The sequence below is a fragment of the Wolffia australiana genome, chromosome 17, assembly GCF_029677425.1.
Source record: "Wolffia australiana isolate 7733 chromosome 17, ASM2967742v1".
Classification (NCBI taxonomy): domain Eukaryota; kingdom Viridiplantae; phylum Streptophyta; class Magnoliopsida; order Alismatales; family Araceae; genus Wolffia; species Wolffia australiana.
Genome location: NC_135851.1, coordinates 8,171,395 through 8,185,232, shown reverse-complemented (window position 1 = coordinate 8,185,232; position 13,838 = coordinate 8,171,395). Strand labels below are relative to the sequence as shown.

The 13,838-nt window shown below is 40.6% G+C and overlaps 1 protein-coding gene across 1 annotated transcript; it reads left to right on the top strand.

Moving 5' to 3' along the window:
* Positions 1-3,348: 3,348 nt before the first annotated feature.
* Positions 3,349-13,326, top strand: LOC144714280 (retinal-binding protein). The gene is made up of 16 exons (XM_078588998.1): positions 3,349-3,906; positions 4,384-4,511; positions 4,655-4,772; positions 8,413-8,569; positions 8,647-8,725; positions 9,428-9,468; positions 9,559-9,675; positions 9,920-10,000; positions 10,939-11,001; positions 11,115-11,166; positions 11,445-11,519; positions 11,830-11,877; positions 11,983-12,018; positions 12,172-12,246; positions 12,999-13,122; positions 13,215-13,326. The coding sequence occupies exons 1-15, from the start codon at positions 3,744-3,746 to the stop codon at positions 13,077-13,079; spliced, it is 1,314 nt and encodes a 437-aa protein (XP_078445124.1). The 5' UTR covers positions 3,349-3,743; the 3' UTR covers positions 13,080-13,122; positions 13,215-13,326.
* The last annotated feature ends 512 nt before the right edge of the window (positions 13,327-13,838 follow it).

The following is a 13,838-nucleotide window of genomic DNA, read 5'->3' as shown; positions in this document are numbered from 1 at the left end:
AGTGAGAGAGGATGATCTCATCTTGATCATTCAATCACCTCCATGGGTGATCTCACTATGTCCAAGTTAAGACTTATTTGAATCCCATGATTACAGACTCATAAGAGATAGTCAAAACATAATCGTCCATCCACAAGATGTCCATTTTTTCTCAAGCCAATGGATCCCTTATTCAACAGTGACATGAATCAACCTAATTGACTTTTAGATATAATACCATCTAGGAACTTTACAGATCAATTTAGTGAACTATTTCTCTATATAGAATCCATTGTCCATACATAGTGTCTCCAAACTTATAGTCATAGGATCAGCAAAACTTCTCATATAAGTAGGACCAGACAATGTTATTCTAACATTAATTCAGTGTTTGTACTGGCAATTGATGGATAGGAATATTTAGATGTTTAAAGACTAGTGATCACTATATTATGATCTCATCATAATTCATTATGTCATTGCATGTTTTCATGGACTTCATTGTAAACATCATGGGGAAATAATAATGAATAAATATTTATTTCTATAAATTTAAATAAAATATGGTGGTGTGATTGGCTTGACGACCACATAATGTCCATCAGCCATGTAGGCAATATTTACATGAATTGGTTTTAATTTTAGGATATGAGTCAGGTATTGTGTTTGAGTTCTGGTAGATCTAACAAAACTGAGAGTGCATTCCACAGATAAAGTTCAAGATGCGAACACACTTCCAGGATGAAATCGCAATGGACGAGAGTTCACAAGAAACGGCAATGAAGAGCAGAAAGGGGAAGATATTGATGAGACGGAAGAAGGATGACGGGAATAGCGTATCTGATGAAGAGCAGATCTGGTGTCTGACTAGGGCGGCCGGATCGGCTGCAACAACGGAGGATCTCCGAGTGTCTTCTTGAAGAATAATTTTGTATCCCCGTTGCCAAGACTTTCCCCTTTATTTATAGCCTCCTCCTGCCAGCTTCAAGCCACCTTTTTCCCGCCAATTATTCAAATGCCCACATGTGTGGGTCAGTCCGCACGTGTGGAGTTGTCGGCTCTCCTTCTCTTTGAATGATATGTCCTCAGAAGATGTTTATCACATTGAAAAAAAGTAGTCAATGCTATAAGTCAAAAACAATACCTACACACAACACTAGAAGCTCATTTCACAGTTTTTGAATCTATTACAGGATTATACAAGGAATGCCCTAACTTTGCCTCCATCCATTATTAGTTACAAAATCAGTCCCCCATTACCAATGATGATTTTTGTTATCTTATGCCTATATATTCGATAAAATTGATTATGTATCATGTTATATCCATGAAAATATTTTTATATGAATGCTTCAACAAGAAGGTCTAGAAAGGTATATGGGGCAGTTCAAGACTGCCAACATAGTATGCAAATGCTTATTTTGAACTGGCCTGATACAAAATATAACTTGCACTATTTCTTGTTATTGCACTTGCACACTAGGGAAGCAAGTCAAACAAAATACAAGGCTATATCAATCCCTGACCTTCCCTGTTAAGCCTTGGAGTGACACCAGCATAGACTTTGTCGTGGGCCTTCTTCCAACAGCCAAGAAATATAATGTTATCATTATCATCATCGATGGCTTCTCGAAAATGGTACACTTTATAGCATGTCAGAAAGCCTCCAAAGCTTCTCATATAGCCAAACTGTTCTTCATAGAAATTGTTCATCTTCATGGTGTACCGCAGAATGTCGTATGTGATCATGACACCAAATTTAACAGTTATTGTTTAATACTTTGAGGCACCGTACGGGGAATAAACTAGAATGTTCCATGACCTTCCATCCTCAAACTGAAGGTCAAACAAAGGGTGGCAAATAGCAGCTTAGGTAATCTTCTTTGTTATCTTGTGCACAACTGTCACCTCTCGTGGGATTCCCATTTACCAAATGCAAAAATTGCATACAATAGTATCCTGAATCAATCAACAGGACTAATCCTTTTCCACATTGTATATAATCATCAACCCTAAAAGTCTATAATCTCAAACCTCAAGAAGGAATAAACCAACCTTCAAATGTTGTAGAAACTATGGTTGCTCATGTTCACGCCCTTTGTGCAGATGTAGAAGCCAAACAAAAACTCTCCAAGTATGTCTACTAGACCTTAACAGATACACACTAATGCTTACAAGAATTGAATTAGGGCAACCTCGTCATGGTTCACCTCAATTTAGCACGACTCCCCCGACAAAATACAAAACTACGTCTTCAAAGTGCTATCACATCCTCCACGAAGTTTGTCCCAACGTGACATTCCAGAACACTAGAAAGTCAGAGCTACTTTTAAGGTTCCACAAGTTATCCCCACATCACAGCAAACCCAAGATCCCACGAGGACCCCCACATCATGGTCCGTTTCATCGAGAAACAATGCTTATATCAGAGCTCTTTCCACTGATTTTATATTTTATGAAGAAAGTTCTCATATATCGCCCAAGTGTTCAAGACCCTAATGTAGTAGAATTCCTAGAGCTAGGGAATGCCACGTCTGGGACATGACACCCCTGGACGTGACGGAACGGATGACAAAACGTGACGGACAGTGACGTGACGAAACTTTCATCACGTCACCGTCCCGTCACACGTCCTAGCATATGCAAAAAAAAACAGTCATGTTCCCGTCACCGTCCCTCCATAGGGCGTCCCGTCACGTCCCCGTCACCATGACGGTGTCACCGTCACTGGTGATGTGAATAAAACCCTAATTGAACGGAGGGGTATATCTCCAATTATTCATAGGCGGCATCGGTTTGTGCATGCAAAAAGAAAACAGGGACTTCTGTGCAAAATGTTAGGAAATCAAAAAGGCCACGTCACGTGGCAAAATCTCAGCCATCGGAAAGATTAAAAATAATGATTTTTATATGTATTTCTGTCTGTTTTAACTTTTCAAAAATTCCGTGACGGCCGTTCCGTCACGTCACGCGTCCTGGGCACCCCGTCACTGTCACATCTCCGTCACGACCACTTCGTCATCCGTCACTGTCACCGTCACGGATTCCTAAAACCGTCAACGTCACCATCACGTCATCCGTCACGTTTCCGTCACGGTGACGAGTGACGTGATGGATGACGCGTGCCGATCCCTACCTAGAGCAGTGGAAAGAGTATCATGAGGCAAACACTACATTGATTTCATTAACTGAATTACTTGAACAATTTCCTTGCATATGGGATTGTTACCCTTCAGGTACCATAGATTTTAAAGGAACGTCAGATCTGGATGATTACCTCGAAGAATTTTGAATATTGTTCCACATTTCTATACATTTAATTCACCCAATCAGTATATAATACCGATTGGTTTTTACAGTAGATACCGATAACGGATTCGCTATCAATATCGGGTATCAGAATCAATGATCTGATCCCGGATAATCTTGATCCAGTGGAATATGCCAATTGCGATCGCGAGCAAGCAAGCAGTTCTATGATCTATCGCCAGTCGTCGTAGTTTCTGTTTCTCGATCTAGAGAATTTTCAGGAACGCCAGATCTCGATGATTACCTCGAAGAATTTTTGGATATTGTTCTATTTTAGGACAACCGCCACGAAATTGATTTAGGCAAGCGACCTCGAAAACCTCATCGCGTGGTAGAAGCTGCGTGTAGGGCACCGGTGGCGTGTTCTTTCCACCTTTCTTGCGCAATCTTTGCTGTTGGTTTTGTGGCAAACGGAGGGAGATCGATTGGGGCTGGAGAATTGCAGAGATTGTAGAATGAATTCGTCCGCGGAGGGGTTTGTGCCGATTACGAGGGCTTTTCTGTCGAGATATTACGACAAGCACCCGTTTTCCCCGATTTCTGCTGATGTCCAGCGGCTGACTACCGAGCTTCGCACTCTATCTGGCGTTTTGGAGAAGGAATTTGCTCTCACTTCTGGTAAGATTCACATCTGCTTTGGATGATATCAACCTATTTTCTTCTTTTTTTGTGATTTCTGGTATAAACAAGTCATTTAGCTCTTGAAATCTGTCCGAGGAAAGATCGAAACTCAACAAAAAACACTAGTATGATGATGTACTGAAAATGCTCTAACCTCTCAAATCGGCAAGGACATTATCTCAGGGATAAATAGTTTTCCTTTGAGGTACGGGATTAACAGAAGATGGTTCATCAGTCAAAACGATAGGTATTAACATAAGATGGGCTGTATTTTTATGAAGGGTTAGTATAGTGATTGCCACTGGGTTCGCACACCAAAATGAGTAGCCAAATGGGAATTTGGGATTTCTCCCGTTAATCGTTTCCCCTTGATTATGCTAATCTTTCTTCTTTAAGCAAGCTGTTTTCACTAAAACGTATCATAATTGATATTGATCTTTTTGTGTTATGGATCTGTTGTCATTTTCCTCAAAGGTGAAAAGGAATTAGTACGCGAGGCAGATTCTCCAGCACCGCACAAGTTAGATGAGAACATGTGGAGGAACAGGGAATACATCGAAGAGATACTGTTTTTGCTGGAGAAATCTCAGTGGCCTCGATTAGTACGCTTGATTATTTTTGAAGTTTGGTTGATCAAATAATTTAACCATATTTTTCTTCCCTAAATCATTCTAAATGGTTTTGTCCTGAGATCGAAGTCCTTCTGGAGATTTTTCGATTTTATAGATTCCATTGTCCATCGCAGCTGCAGGAGTATGCTGAGAAAGCTGGCACCCTTGAAAAGCTTCAGGAGACATTGAAAAAGTCCTTAGAAAACCTGGAAGTATTTCAGTCAAAAAATTCTGCCCATGTATTTAACACAGGTGGGTATTTATATTTGACATGCTTTGACTTCCTTTCGTCTTTTCTCAGTTGGCCAAGACTTTTGAACTTTGAGTAGAAGCAATTTGGAGGATTCGTAAAAATCACATGGGTTTCTTTGTTTCCTTTTTAGGATACCTCATTTTTGTTGAACACTTGCTACTTATAAAGGAGAGAGAGAGATAGTTCAAGAAAGGAGGGAGCGACATTTACATACAGAGAAAGGGAGATATAAAAGAGATAGATAGAGAGAGACTTTGGCATTCACTTCCCCAGCATCAATATGACATTGTGATAAGATCTAACAAAATCAAGAAATGGGACAAGGGATAGATAGGAGAATAGGAGAGATGAAAGAGGTAAGAGTGAAGACGAGAGAGAGGTAGGTGAACAAACTCTCAGAACCTTTGAATCAGGAGTTCTTGCCCTCACGAAAGCCGGATGCAGCTACTCGTGCCAAGAGACCACAGGCTGATTATTCATCAAAAGTCTATCTAATGACGTTAGAAGGGGGTATTTATAACCTAAAATTTCAAGAATCCGCCATTTCATCAGGACTCTAAAAATACTATCCCCATCGGCGACAGCTTGTCCTCAAGCTGTTCAAGAGGATCCCCTGGATCCAATATTGGACTGCCAGTTGCCATAGGAATGGGTCAAGCTGGATCCTCAATTGGCTTTGACAGAATTGTGTAGACACTCTTGGGCGAGAATGAGAGAATAGAGGAAGTAGAGAGAAAGAACAGAATTTAAGAGAAAATGTTCAAGTTTTTTATTACTCAAGTAGGTATATATACAGGCCGTTTAACGGCTAATTTACTGTTCATAACGGCTAGTAAAAAACTAGCCGTTATTGTCCCGATTTTAAAATCGGGTAGTGGGCCCCACCGAGCTTGGCCCAAGATATCCCTCTTATTTGACAGGCTTGATGGCTGCCTTGAAAACAGAGGTGGTGATGGCATTGTTTTCGGTGGAGGTGCATCCAATGGAGACGGCTGCAGCCATGGTATTGATGTAGAAAGCATTGCTGGCTTTGGCTGGTGACATGAAGATGGCGACCCATGGCAACTGGGTGGCAACTGGCAATAGGGGGTGATGACTCCCACAGGGACTGTCCCACCTGGTAGTGCAGTGGCAGTGCCATCATGTATCATGGTGGCAGCCATAGCAAAAATGAAAGATTTGGCGGACGAAGTAGGACATGGATATGGCATCAGCGGAGGCCAATGACATCAGGTAGTGCAGTGGTGGCAACAGTGGAAGAAGAGGACTGTGCAATGTTGACTTCAGCGGTAGATGGAGTGACATGCGGTGCAGAGGCGGCTGACCGCAGTAGTATCTCAGCTGGTTAACGACAGGAAAATGTTGTGTAAGTTGTGGCCCGGGGTCGTGGATGGTATTCCCCTGTTGGGCCTCAAGAGGTGGGCCCAAATTTGAGTGCCCAGTGAGGGTCTTTTTTTGCTCTGGCCTGAAGTTTAGCACATGGGCCAATCATGCAGCTCATTCCGGCAGGTGGGTTTCATGAACCAAGTTTGTGACAGGCAGTCATTGTTACTGGTGTGCTGGTGGCAATGGGGGTAACAGCAGCCTGTTGTCATGATGGTGGTGGCTACTTGGCAACGGTGGCGTGGCAACAGCTCAGTGATGGCATCAATGTGAGTGGATGGAGAAATGGGCAGGGACTTGGCCTCTGCAGTACAAGGCTGTGCAGCGGAAGCTGCTGATGTTGCATCTCGTTGAAGGTAAAGAAGGAGAAGTCTCCAGTGGCATTTTTGGAGGTGTTAACGATGGTAGCCACGGTGGACTCTGCGACTAGGGTTGCAGGTCCAGCCATTGTGTTTTGCTCAGTTGTTGGAGCATTTGCCAAGGCAATTACAATTGCATTTGTGCAGGCAGGGCAACATTGGAAGTCACCAATGCTATAGTGGTTGAAGCAGTGACGGATGTAACTTCTGCAGCAGCAGATCTAGGAACGACGCCTGATGCAGCGTCTATCGAGGATGCAGCAGCAGCAGATAAAACATTTGTAACACCAGTGTTTATGGAAGTTGTGGGAGTGGCAAAGAAAACGTCGGTGGCGCAAGTTCTTGAAGCGGCGACAGCTGTTTTGGTGTTGCCTGATGCAACTTCTGCAGATGATGCGTTGGTGGCAGCGAATCTTGGAACAGCTGTTGGAATGTCGCCGAATGCAGCTTCTGCAGAGGAAGTGTATGCGGCAGGGGATCTTGGCGCAACTGTTGGAGCTTCGCCTGATGCACCTTCTGCAGGGGATATGTTGGCAGTGGCAAATCTTGGAGCGTCGCCTGATGCAGCTTCTGCAGATGATGTGTTGACGGCGGCGAATCTTGGATCAGTGGTGGCTGGAACTGCCAACACGACAGAAATATCAGTGATTGCTGCAATCTTCTTTTCCTCCTTGATCGGTTGAGGTTGACCATAGATTTGCATCAATTCCAAAAACAATTGATGTACATTTTTCTGTCTTCGCTGGATGCTGGCGAACGAATCCAACTCTGTTGCCACAGGTCGCGAGAACTTTGGCTCTGATACCAAAAATGTTAGGATACCCTCGAGTGTAGCAGATCCAGAATAGTAGATGTTGAATATCATTCAAGAATTCCTAGAAGTTATTTCGGATGAGTAAAAGAGTGCCGGAACACAAGTTAAACTAACTGATATGAAGAAGGATAGTTCTCGCTTGCTGGAGACTCCAGATCTAAATTCTCCTCATCTGGTTTTTTCTTGAATCAGTAACAGAATGGGAGATTCTCTCGATCGTGGTAGAGCCGATCCGACCTCCATCCTTCTCAGCAAGTGAGGAGAATACCGATCCGGATTCTCCAGCAAACGAGAACTATCCTTCTTCATATCAGTTCGTTTTACTTGTATTTCGGTACTTTTTTACTCATCCGAACTGGCATCTACGAATTCTTGAATGATATTCTATATCTACTGTTCTGGATCTGTTACACCCAAGGGGATTGTAACACCTCACCGGACTGTAGCAGATCTCTTGTAATTTCGCAACATAGAGAAGTGCAATTCAACAACTTGTTCCACTGAAGAAGAAGAGCAAGAGAGAGAGTGAGAGAGAGGAAAGGTTCCTGAGGTAAAAGGGAAGAGGGAATGGTAGAAGAACAATGAAGGATTGACCGGCAAAGGGGTCGCAGCTCGAAGGGAATAGGACTCCGACCTGTGAACACAAGGGGAAGAGTTAGGACCGAATGAGAGAGATATGAGGGTGACAGAGCAGAATGGCTTACGACTTGATTTCCTGCCCTAGCCTCTTCCAAGGCAGGGTGGGCTGGGACGTTGTGTCCATTCCTTGCTTCTGTCATGGTTTCCACTCATATACCCGATGCCAAATCATATCCCAGTGTTGTTAAGCAAGATAACGTAAACGGCAACTAGGAAAAAATCACTGTTGTTGTCATTGTCAACAATGTTGACAAGCCCAGATGACTTCTATCATAATATATGGACAATAATTTCTGAAACTGTACAAAATATAAACAGTATGAAATGTCTAATATGCAAATTGGTCCTAAAACTCCCTGAAAAGGTCATTAACTGGCTTATGTTGGCTTGGTAGAGTAACATATTATGTATAAGATGATATTGTCCCTCAAAATGTATTTGCAGTGATGACATATATGCCCCAAGATTTTCGAGGTTCACTCATCAGGCAGCAGAAAGAACGTTCAGAGAGAAATAGACAGGCGGAAGTTGATGCTCTTGTCAGTGGGGGGGGTTCTATTCGTGATCGATATGAATTGCTTTGGAATCAGCAAATGGAGAGGTGGGTTTAGTTACTTTGCATAAACTAAACAGCTTTCCCTGTTATAAGCTTAGAAACAATTTCATATTTTCTGTCAGGAGGAGGCAACTAGCCCAGCTTGGATCTGCCACTGGAGTGTATAAGACGCTTGTCAAATATTTGGTCGGAGTGCCTCAGGTTTGACTCTGTGTTAATTCATCGTATTTTCTATATTTCGACCCAATTCATTTTTGTCGAGTTATGAAAGCTCCGCCCCTGTATGGAGTTGGTTTTGGAGTTTATTATATCATTTCCTGTCATCTTTGTCAGTGGGTTTAAAAACTAGCTTGGATTGAACATCATATAGCAGTTTTCTTGGCTTTATTTCCTGTTCAGTGCATGATGACGAATTCTTTATCTTGTCCACAAATTTTGTCATTGTCATCTACTTTACCATGCATAACGCCAAGAGAGTTTCAAGAGAGATCGTCCAGTCATCATCCTCATCATCATGCTAGACCGGATGACGAGGGCTATGACGATTTGTCATCATTCTAACTTCATCCTCATCTTGGATGTTGATTCCTAGTCCTATGTTGGATTCATATCTTCCACGACAAGGAGATTTTACTGCTTATACCTCTTGATGACTATTCAAACAAGAGACAGACGTCCTGGAATCAACAGGGAGATAGGACCAGCTTCATGCTGATCTGATAATTTTTTAAATGATGTTTTTTTCTCTGTTATATTTCAAGTGAAAACCATAAATTTCACTTCAGACCATTTGTTAAATCACAATCGAACCTTTTAAACGTCAGTTTGCTATCTTTCTAAAGTTCAAATTTTAAATTCCTGTTATGAATTTAATTTTTTTAGTGTTTCTCATCTGTCTTTCAGGTTTTGCTCGACTTTGTACGACAGATTAATGATGATGACGGGTAACTTTAATGTTATTAAATTTCTTACCTTACTCTGTTTTTTTAACATTGGAAGTAAATGTGAGTAATGTGGTGATATATGCTTCCCAGGCCTATGGAAGAACAACGGGAACGCTATGGTCCACCTCTCTACAGCCTCACAAAAATGAGTCTTTCTATTCGACTTTTCGTGAGTCTCTCATGGGGACATTTTGAGGCAAGGAAACTGTGAGATTTCTTGAATCTCTTCACTTTTTTTTCGAACGGAAATCTTGTCACTCACTATCGTTTTTTTCTTTGTGAAGATGTTTATGTGCTTATTGTTGAAGATATTTCTTCACTTAATATTTTTTATATTTGTGAAGACGTTTAACTGCTTATAGTTGAATTTTTCTGTTGGATGTTTTTGAATGAAACACGTTTTACATGTTTTTAACTTCAACATATAATTTGCTTTGTCTATATTGTCCAGGCAAGAGGATGAGTTCGTGCTTTTGGAACAGGCAGTTGGCCTTTATGCCTCGGAATTGGAAAGATTCCTCTTGTTTATAGGGTAATATATTTTGTTATTTCATTATTTAATTCTTTTCCTTTTTGCCTTGGAATAGGGAAAATTCTTCTTGTTTGCGGGCAAAGTAATCCCGTCCATTTATGAACTTGCCGTCAAAAATAGTTCTTTTTATGTAACCTTACATGCTTGCATTTTCCCATTTGGTGTTAAATATTTTGATACTGTCTTTATTTCATTCATGTGTATTTACGATTGGGTGTTCACTTATACAGGCTGGATTATACGGTCTATAAAAATCATCTGCTGGCGGAATATTTTCTCCCTTTTTCTTGCGATTAGTATCCAAACTTCATTACTAATTGATTCTTTGTCGAGACAATCTTTTTATTTTTTAGTTTAATTAAAAGGTTTAGTTCATCAATGAGTGGATTTTTGTCCTTGTTTCTTAAATTATTGGCAGCCGTCTCATCTGTAAAAGTTGGAGAAAGGAGGATATCCATGACATTATCTATTAAAAGGATAAGCTAAAAATATGCTACCTATGGATTACTTCATTTTTATCAGAGGAACACAAAATTAAATCTGAAAATTCATTTTCAACAAAAAACAGAGATGAATCAATTTTTGACTCTCTGTTTGTGAGACATCTGAAATAAACAACAGATAAGGAATAGGTTTCATTAGGTGATTACAACTTGTAGTAATTGTACCTATTTACAAGACTGGAAGATCAACTGCTGTGCAACGTCCCAATTGTTTCTTGAGAGGATCTCTTTATTACGTTTTTTTCTAGTATGAGTCCAAGAGTCCGTCATGTTAATTGAGTTCCATCTATCATTGATATTCTTTTAGGACGTTTAGATTTCTCCATGAGAAGGCCACTAGTGAGTTTTTTCGTTCGATTTAATGCGGAAACATTAATTTGGAGTTTAATTTCTCGTACGTATGGAATAACTTACGAAGCATGCTTCATGTTGCAGAGAGGTTGTTGGCAATGCTCCTTTCTTTATTTCTGCTGACGAAGCTGGTGCTGCTGAGTCAAGGCAGGTTATTGGTCAAACGAAAATTTGGTTATCAGTTATATTCAACTTAAATTTTAAACTAATACATTCTAAGCGTTTTTTTCTTTCTTTGGATTTCTTTATTATTTGAATAGGAAAATTAATGAATACAAGGAAGCAATCATCCCTGCGGGAATGACTCATGAGGTATTATAAATGGTAGACATACGCATTATTACTTTGTCCCTTGTGTACATTACTAGAGTTCCCTCCATGTTTGAGATACTTTCTATTTTTTTCTTCGTACGCTGTAGCTGGCTCTTAAACTGGCACTTCTTTGTGATAATTAAGGGATTTACATTCTATAAATCCGAACAATAACCATGGAATAAACTTGGGTTTTTACCTTTTTTCTCAGTTTTCTATTCATTTTCTCCTCTATTTTTTACTAGTCCACTATTAATTAAATTTTAATATGCTTCCAGGTGTCATTGGTGATCGAATCAGTGAACTCGTACATTGCTTGGGATTTTTCCTTGGTCCAAGGGAAAATGAGCATGGTATCTCCTAATCATTGGTATTTCTGTTCCGTATATGACTGTTGATCCTGTTCTCAAAGATTTTCTACAGAAATTTTTACCTTCGATAATCCATTTTTTCAATTTTCCCATGTATATAACATCAGCCTACATAAGTGCTCTAATAAAAATTAGATCATGTCTTTCTACCTGCTTTAATTTCTAAATAATCCTCCATCTTATGTGCTTCCCAATTTAGGATTGACACAGGCTTTTACAGTTCTTCTGAAGAAATATACTCCTATATAATTATTTTACAGAAGGTCTTCATCGGTTTTATATTGCTTTTCAGGATATTGGATTCCACGTTGAATATATCAATCCATCAGGGGAAACCATGGTGAGTGGGGCCCATCTGTTCTTCCATTAGTAACGCAGAAATTTTTTTTTCTTGTGGCCCATCTGTTCTTCTGTTAATAACTCGTGCATGAATTGCCTCTTGCAGCTGATCTTGCCATACCGAAGATATCAGTCTGACGAAGTAAGTTCTATGGGTATCCTTCTTTAACATAATGTGAATGTTTTATTTTTTATTTTGAAGAAAATAATGTGAATGTTTTAGGGTTTATGGTATTTTCTGTAGGGATATTTTCACATTTATCGTTTTGAGTATGAGCTCACTCCTTTATCCCAGGGAAACTTCTGCACTATCTCCACTGGATGCTACAAGCTCATATGGGATAATTCTTACTCGGCCTTCTTCAAAAAGGTGTGATTCAGTTCATATTTCTTGTCGCGAAGATTCATAATCTCAGCATTAGGGTTTGCCATAATCAAAATCTTATCACGATAGGGTGTCAGTTGATTATTTTTTATTATCCAAAAGTCAACCGATTCTGCTTTATCGATCTTGCTCGGTAAAACTGGTTGAAATTCGATGATCAATCGGTCTGCTTGAACATAGTCGATGAGCTTGATTGATCTTTCTGGTCTAACCCTTTAAACCGTTCCACATTTCTGAAACCATTAATATGGGGTTAATTAGGGTTTGCCGCAATCAAAATCTTATCACGATAGGGTGTCAGTTGATTTATTTTTTAATATCCAAAAGTCAATCAATTCTGCTCGATTGATCTTGCTCGGTAAAACTGGTTGACATTGATCGAGTGATGATGATCAATCAGTCTGCTTGATTGATCTTGCTGGTCTAACTCTTTAAACTGTTCCGCATTTCACAAACCATTGATTAGCCGATTAGATTGAGCGGCCGATCTGATCAGCCAGACCATCAGATTGATCAATGCGCAGCCCTCTTGATTCCAATCAATCAACTCTGTCAATCTGATCACAATCTAGGCTCTTGAATCTCTTAATCCGATCTCAATCCAGACGACGCGATCATTATCCTGTACTGAGCATCATCAGAGATTTGGTCAATGGCAGGGTTCAAAACCCACCTCATCATTCATTAACCGGATTAAAAATATTGCGTAATTTTTTGTGAATTTTATATTATTTCAGAACTTGCGGTACAAGGTGGACGCCATACCTCCAGGTGTGGAAACACCGATCCCTGACCCAGAAGCGAAAGACGACAATTAAATGATTTGGCTGGAAGGATGTCATAATTAAATGAAACCATGAGGTCCATCTCATCTAGCGATCTCATTATTTATTTATGGTTCTTCGTCTATTTGTTAGCTAGACCTGCTGAAAATTCACCTTTTGTGTGTACAGACCATCGTCTCTCGGCGCCCTTGTACGGATCACAAAATTGTACCCACTCATTCAGTATGCAGAAAACAATGACCCAAAGAACAATTTCGTCTCTTGGATTTGCCTTTCAGAACCCTCGTCAGGATTTGGTGGGCGGACCGGGTCGGCCAGCCGACCCGAGTACAGTGTTGAACCCACCCAATCTCTCTCTCTCTTCTCTCTCTCTCCTCTCTCTCTCTCTCTTCTCTCTCTCTCCTCTCTCTCTCTCTTCTCTCTCTCTCCTCTCTCTCTCTCTCTTCATTCTTTTCTCTCTCTCTTCCTCCTCTCTCTTCATTTTTTTCTCTCTCTTCCTCCTCTCTCTTAATTCTTCTCTCTCTCGCCCCCTCTATAAATATATCCCCCTCTTCCTTTCCCTAGATCTCTACCTCTCTCCCTTCCTCTTTTATAGATCTATCACCCCTCTCTGTCCCTGCCTCTCTTCATTCCTCTCTCTCTCTTCCTCCCTCCCTCTTCATTCCTCTCTCTCTCTCTTCCTCCCTCCCTCTTCATTTCTCTCTCTTTTCCTTCTCTACCTCTCTCTCTCTTCCTCCCTCTTGCCCTCTCTCTCTTCCTTCTCTAGCTCTCTCACTTCCTCTCTCCCTCTTG

Coding starts and splice junctions, on each gene's coding strand:
- LOC144714280 (XM_078588998.1), top strand. CDS start 3,744: ATGAATTCGTCCGCGGAGGGGTTTGTGCCGATTACGAGGGCTTTTCTG. Junction 4,773..8,412: donor TGCCCATGTATTTAACACAG/GTGGGTATTTAT, acceptor ATGTATTTGCAG/TGATGACATATATGCCCCAA. Junction 9,469..9,558: donor CAGATTAATGATGATGACGG/GTAACTTTAATG, acceptor TATGCTTCCCAG/GCCTATGGAAGAACAACGGG.